Genomic DNA, 7,188 nt, shown 5'->3' with positions numbered 1-7,188 from the left:
CGTCTCGCAGCTGGACATTTTTATCTTTTCAGAATAAAAGTCTACAGTTATTTACAAGAAGTTATTGCAACGTTCCAAAGTATAATAAATATTCAAAATTAACGTTCAGATCTTAACACAAGATCATGAGTCTCACGCAGCATGCTGCCTTTTCAAAATAAAAGCCTTTTAATTACATGGTCTCAAAATAAAAGGAAAGAAATGCTGATATATGCTCTTTTCCAGCACATTATTTCACTTCCAAGCTTTTCAGCTATGCACATCCCTTTATTCTTCATTCATACTTCTTTCATTCCTTAATTTCCTCCCTTTTTTTTGTTATTCCTTCTTTTTACTCTTCTAAGGAAACCTTCCTTGCAATACTCCTGCTTTGGTTACACATCATTTACCTTCTGTATTTTTCAGCAATGTTCATCAGTTTTTAAACTACACTATACAGTCTTTCTACAATTTTGCGTTTTTGTTGCTTCATTCTTGAACTCATATTTAATTCCTTCAGTTCTTCCTACTATGTTCTTTCACTACACTGTCTTCTTTCATATTAGTTTAACACTTCTTTCTTTAGCAATTGAAAGCCAATTTATTTCTACTTCATCATATCATTCTCTTTCCACCCTTTTCAGCAATGTTGAATAGTTTTTTAGCTAAACAAGTTAAGCTTCTAAATCCAGTTTTACATTTCAGCTTCCAGGATTCTTCAGCATTGCAGTTCAGCCTTCAGCTTATTCAGCAATGCATTTCAGCCATTTTCACCATTGTTGGGCAGCTTCATTCAGCTTTCAGCATTCGCACGCATCTTCTGCAGGAAATGCAATTTTCTAGTGTTCTATTGATACTGTGATCTGGTTGTAAAATAATTATAACAAAATTTGAATACTAATAGTTTACCTGGGCACAACACAAAGTACTGCAGCATATGAAAAAAGTACAGAATAGAAAAATGTTCTCTACAGTGATACAAATGTATATATTTTTTATAGGTTTGTAAGTATTTCAAAATGTTGAAAGATTAACGTTAATAATAAACACTACTTCCTGTGTTTGAAGAAAAATCTAACAAGAAAGTTGGATGAGTGATGGCCTATTGACTGAAACGTGTTTTGAGGCAGAGGTGGATTTCAGGTGGTTAATGAATGATGGAAGACAAAAGAGTGATGATGATTTTAACTGCAAAAATCTTCAAATACAACATGATGCGCGCGAAGCAGCTATTAAGAATAGTTTAGTATGTGTTTAGGATTTGGGAATGTGCACGGCTACTGTTCAGGTGGGTGTGTCTGTTCATTCATAAAGTTTCACTGCACTAGGGGATATATAAACCTGAGCCGAAGCATCTTGGTCATTCATCAGATAGAATCTTGTCACGGACAGCAGCACTCAGATCAGCCAGGTGCAGCCATGCTCCGTCGAGCCAATGGACTCCAGATCCTTGTACTCCTGCTGCTGCTTTGCAAGAGCCGCACAGCAGTTCACAATGACGCTACAGAGTCAGACACTTCCCGGCCGGTCCACGACACCCAGGACGAGCCGGCCACTGAAGACACGAACCAGGCGAGGAACGGCGGCCGACGGCAGACTGACGCTGTGCGCAATGGTGAGTCCAGACGGTTACGTTGAAAACATCCACAAGATTTAATGTAAATGTTTGCTTTATCCAATAAAGGTTGACACATTTTGTTTAAAATAGCTATATGCTATATGGTCCTCAATTTCAAGCTTTCATGTAAATGATGGTTTACTAGACCGTATTTTGTGACTTATTGGAGATGTACCAAGGAAGAAGGAAAGAAGGGAACAAACAGTAGGGAGAAAAATATGAAGAGAAAAGTTTAATTTAATTTAATGTAGCCTATTTGTTTAAAGTGCATTTCACAAAGATGTCCCATCGCACTATACAATGAAATCATTTAAAATAAAATAAAAATAAATAGATAAAAAATAATAAAGTCTACACAGACATAAAATAGACATAATAAATAAATACTAGTAATTTAATCAAAGGCACAGTGAGTCGTTTCTTAAAAACAGAAACGCTAGGGTGGAGCATTCCAAAGAATTGGGGCTTGGTCGGCGCGTTTACTGACTGTCGGAACGACCAGCCGCATTTCATGCTGAGAACAGGGGTCGTGGGGGTTGGTAAGGCAGAAGAATGACTAGTATCATTACGTTGTACGTTAGCAGTAGTACTTTAGAATCAGCTCTGAAATGCACAGGTAACCAGTGTAGGGATGCAAGAATGGAAGAAATATGATCAAATTTGCGAGTAGGCCTACAAGTATTTAACCTGTCAGCAGCGTTCTGCACCATCTGTGAACACAAAATGATAGTCACACGGCAACGTCTGTTACATGAATTTACCTTCTGAGATTAGTAAAATTGATCTAATCTACACATACTTTCAAAACACCTCTGTAGGCCATAGTTTGTTCTCAAACCCTAACCCTAAATTGAAAAGGCCACAAATGGTGGTGATACAAACCAGTGGTACAAAGGATAAAAAGTCCTTTGTCCATACAAATGATTTTGTGGTTTTATTGTGGTTTATTTGTTAAAGAGCAAAGAAAGCACATCTCCTACTGCTTTAGATCATCCCAGGTGCATACTGGTCTGGTATTATATATCTAAAGTAGCCTATATAAAACCAGAGGTGACTATAATGTTGCCCGAAATGTGAGAATGGGCATAGTATGGAGAAGCAGCAGTTTGAACACACTTAGAGACAAGCCTACCCTAGTCAAAATAAACGCATCGGTCACCTTTTCAAAATCCTGCTTAGACATGAGCCCTCTTACTTTAGCTGTTTGAGTGCTAGAAAGCCAGTTGTGGGACATTTAAAGGTTCATCTCATCTTTTTTCTCTTATTTTATATTATATTATCTGATGATATCCAATCTTAAACTACTGTACACCTCCAGTGTTGTAGTATTTCCTCTCCATGCAGTTTGGCAGGTTGTGAGAGATATTCAGAAAAGAATGACTTATGACTTTTTGTGTCTGGTATGAGTCAGTCCCCACAAATGGTTATTTTCATTAGACCTTCCCTGCCTGTTGAATACCTATGTCTTTCTCCATACTCCACACACCCAGTTGGTAATGTAGCCTTTTGTTAAAAATGTGAATTCTCAAGCCAATTCTGGGATAGCTGATGACATCCCAGTGACTCACAATTGAGAGCAGTTAAAGAAAATGAAAATGTCTGTGATCCCACCTCCAGGAGTGACATTTTGTTAGAAGTGGAACAGAACACATACACTATGAGAGTGAAGCGTACATATATGTAATTCAATTTTCATGTCTCAGGCCCAGACCAGAGCCAGGTGGGCTGCAGAGAGCTGAGGTCCACAAAATACATCTCTGATGGCCAGTGCACCAGTGTCAACCCCATTAAGGAGCTGGTGTGTGCTGGGGAGTGTCTGCCAGCCCACTTGCTCCCAAACTGGATTGGGGGTGGCGGTTACACTGGGAGGTACTGGAGTCGCCGTGATGCCCAGGAGTGGCGCTGTGTCATTGACCGAACCAGGGCCCAGCGAATCCGACTGCAGTGCCAGGACGGCAGCTCTAGGACCTATAAGATAACAGTGGTCACCTCCTGCAAGTGCAAGCGCTACTCCAGACAGCAGAATGACTCAGGACACAAGGACCCATCTGTCCATAGTGGTAAACAGAGGAAAAATCAGAGGGCTGAATTACCTGAGGAGAAAAATGGAAGGCAGTCTGACAACTAAAAGTCATGTAATCCTGCAGTTATAGTGGAGATCTCCTAATAGCCACTCTTCTTCATTATGAGGTTTATGGATGAATTGTAAGTCTGCAAATAATGACCAAATATTTAAGAGCTGGGGCCAGTACCAGTAAAAGTGAGTAGTGTGGGTTATAGGTTATCGTGATGAAGAAAAATCTTTTAAGATTAATCCTTAGAGCTTGTTTACAAGAAGAGTTCACCATTTGCATATTTGTTTTCTTTCAGATGGTGGGGTCTTCAGATGGAAATCAATGTCATATTTTTGTGTAAACTACTGATCTTGAGTCAGAACATGGTTAGCCTAGCTTAGATTCAAGACCGGAAGGCAGCATGATCAGGTAGACTAGCTCTGTCCAAAGTTATTTTCAACATGCATGTTTTACATAAATAGTTGTTGCAGCTTGGTTATTCTGTCTGTACACCGAAACAGAAATATACAAATATCAGTTAATGGGGGAGTTACATGCTGGAACTGTTGACTGATGAACACTTGAGGTCTTGTTCTCTGTAAAGGTCTGATACCAAACTATGCAGTGAGGACAAGACCTCATGACTTTTTCATTTCCGGTTTGCACAGAGCCTGGCTAGCTGTTTCTAGTTATTCCCTATCTTTAGCTAGCTAGCTAGCTAACCACAGCCTGTACCAAAATGCTGAGTTGTTTGGCCCATGACATCGATCAAATGTTGACTAGGCAGCATAGTCTAATAGTAAAGCTAGTAATGTTACTGTAAAGGAACATTTACCTGGATGTGTTTATCTGTTATGCCAAAATATAAGCTTGGTTCTTGTAACATGCAGTTGGTGACCATTTCTAGAAATAGAAATCTATTAGATAAACTAGCATACACATCTGACAATGGCGGACACGTGACCACATATTTATGCACAAAACATCCTCACAATATGTATCTGAACACAAATGGTTACATGTATTAGAGGACATTCACAAGTGAAGATGCACTTTCTTGAACAGCTGTTCAAGTCATAGCAGGAATTCAGTTCAATTCAATTTTATTTATATAGTGCCAAATCACAATTCAATCATCTCAAGGCACTTTACCAAAAAGAAAAAAACTCAACAAATCCCTTATGAGCAACCACTATGATGATGTTCCGCCAGGTTTGGTAGGATTCTGGCTATTACAGTAATAGTTTTAGTGTAAATGAATGGAGAAAACATACATCTGAATATTTCAGAGTTAAGTGACTGCTGTCTAATTCTACCAGGACTTGGCTAAAAGACCCAGTGTATGGCAGAGAATATCAAAGGATCAGGAGTAACAGATCTGACAGTTAATATTGTAATTATCTGATTATATTATGTCTCTTAGAAATTATGTTTTTATTACTAAATAGTTTTACTAACTACATAATTGGCTGAATATTATGTAAGTGACAGCCACAGTTATGTGCTATACCAGAGTTACAGGGAGAGTGTCAGGGTAGGTGGTTGGAGTGCAAAGAGCAGGACACTGTACATCACTCATGCTCATGAAATCATACCGTACATAACTTCATTACTACTACATTGCTAAAAGCAGATATAGTTTTGTCAAATTAGATATTTTGGTTGAAAAATAAAACATTTGTCAGTGTATTTTACATACATACTGATACTTTTAGTATCAGTTACATAATAGCTATCTTAATAGCATTTTATAACATCATACTGTTATTATTGCAAAAAAACATCTGATTTACATTATCTTCCCTGTAAAATGTGTCTGATGTTGCAAATTATTTGTATTTAAAGATAAATTCTGGGAGACATGTTTGAAATATTAACATTTTTACAACCCAATTTATGTGCCACTCTTCATTTTGTGCTGTACAGCACTCAAACTACTCACTGTTGCACATTTAGTCTGAAATTGCTTAGATACACATCAAGCCACTTTTACTGTTATGTATGAAAGCCCCATGCTCATCAAATACAGTATGTAGTGTTAGTGTAGATTCTGGCAACAGTAAAGGTACGTAGTTTAACATAGTAATTATATCAGTTTGTCAAATCTTTACGATATTGCCATATTTCAAGCCATTTTCAAATGTGAAGTAAGATTTCAATAATTTAGTTATGTTAAGATAACTATAAGTGTGGTTATTTCATAGGGTTTTTCCAGAGTGAATAGTACATAATTTATTTGTACCAGAACAGTTCTTTTTTATGTTTCATGACCATTTGAAATAAAAAGTTTAAATGAAATTTGTTTTTCCAGAGTGAATAGTACATAATTTATTTGTACCAGAACAGTTCTTTTTTATGTTTCATGACCATTTGAAATAAAAAGTTTAAATGAAATTTGTTTACAAGTGTCTTTCTGACATAATGCTTCAGGCATGCTAGACAGGCTCACTGCAAACAGGAACTCCCTAACAACAGAGGCATTAGTCAATGATGAAACTCTCTTTTCAACAAATGCCATACTTTGTTTTATTGTGATAGGGGATACCTTAACCTCTAGGCTATTTGGGCTTGCTCCAGCTGCGGCGACATGTTAAGACACTTTATTATCTCATGTATCCGTTCATGTTTTTTCACTCTGAAAGCTGTGGGATAAGGTAGGCAGTGAATAGAATCACCTGCACTGGATGACAACAGGATGTTTAACTTGTGTTACCTGCAGAAGAAAAGGGATTGATGCTCTTTTGTCAATAATATCCTGTAGGTACAGTGAAGGGTAATCACAGCATAGTAATGCTGAGCAGTAAGTAGGGAAGCAAATAAAGTAATGAGTAAGATAATGCATGCATTTTTGCTGGTAATGAGTACAGTAGTTATTTTTCAATGAGAAATGTGTAATGATTAATTTATTATTGTTTTTCAGTAAGTTGTCCAGCACTAGTTAACTATCCATCCATCCATCCATCCATCCATCCATCCATCCGTCCGTTCTATACCCGCTTATTCCTTAACCAGGGTCACAGGGATCAGCGGGCACCCACTGGTTAACTAACAATTACCTAATTACACACTGAGTAGACAGAGCAACATGATCTTTTGGAGTGATATTTGTATCCACCTGATGAAACTTAACTACATTTAAATGTAAACACTGAGCACATGCAAGGGATGTATAGATCTTGATTTATTTAATTACACACATCCATCCATCAAACACACATTCAGACCTGCAAGCTAACCTAACTAGCATGTGTATGGATGGAGGCCAGCATACCTGAATAAAAACCACAGAAGAGAACATGCAAACTCCCCAGAGAACCTTCTTGCTGTGAGGTGACAGGGCAAACCTCTGCAGCACCATGTTACCCAATCAGTTTATTCGAAATTTGAGGCCAACAACATATTCTGGGCTGTAAAAGTTGTATAATGCTGAAAACACCTGGTAAAACATCAACTATGCTAATGGGCAACTGGCAAGCATCATGACTGGGTATAAAAAGTGCATCCCAGAGATCAGAGGTGCCTAACTCTGGTCCTCAA

General features: G+C 37.9%; 1 protein-coding gene across 1 annotated transcript; it reads left to right on the top strand.

Moving 5' to 3' along the window:
• Positions 1-1,382: 1,382 nt before the first annotated feature.
• Positions 1,383-3,882, top strand: LOC113129590 (sclerostin domain-containing protein 1-like). The gene is made up of 2 exons (XM_026305648.1): positions 1,383-1,594; positions 3,301-3,882. The coding sequence occupies exons 1-2, from the start codon at positions 1,399-1,401 to the stop codon at positions 3,723-3,725; spliced, it is 621 nt and encodes a 206-aa protein (XP_026161433.1). The 5' UTR covers positions 1,383-1,398; the 3' UTR covers positions 3,726-3,882.
• Positions 3,883-7,188: the final 3,306 nt, after the last annotated feature.

The sequence above is a fragment of the Mastacembelus armatus genome, unplaced genomic scaffold (genome assembly GCF_900324485.2).
Source record: "Mastacembelus armatus unplaced genomic scaffold, fMasArm1.2, whole genome shotgun sequence".
NCBI classification, from domain to species: domain Eukaryota; kingdom Metazoa; phylum Chordata; class Actinopteri; order Synbranchiformes; family Mastacembelidae; genus Mastacembelus; species Mastacembelus armatus.
The sequence above is the reverse complement of the archived record's forward strand: the minus strand, read 5'-3'. Positions and strand labels throughout refer to the sequence as shown.

Bases quoted from the DNA above. Each gene is read 5' to 3' on its own strand.
- LOC113129590 (XM_026305648.1), top strand. From the start codon at position 1,399: ATGCTCCGTCGAGCCAATGGACTCCAGATCCTTGTACTCCTGCTGCTG. The intron at 1,595-3,300 runs GTGAGTCCAGAC...TTCATGTCTCAG, and splicing joins GACTGACGCTGTGCGCAATG to GCCCAGACCAGAGCCAGGTG.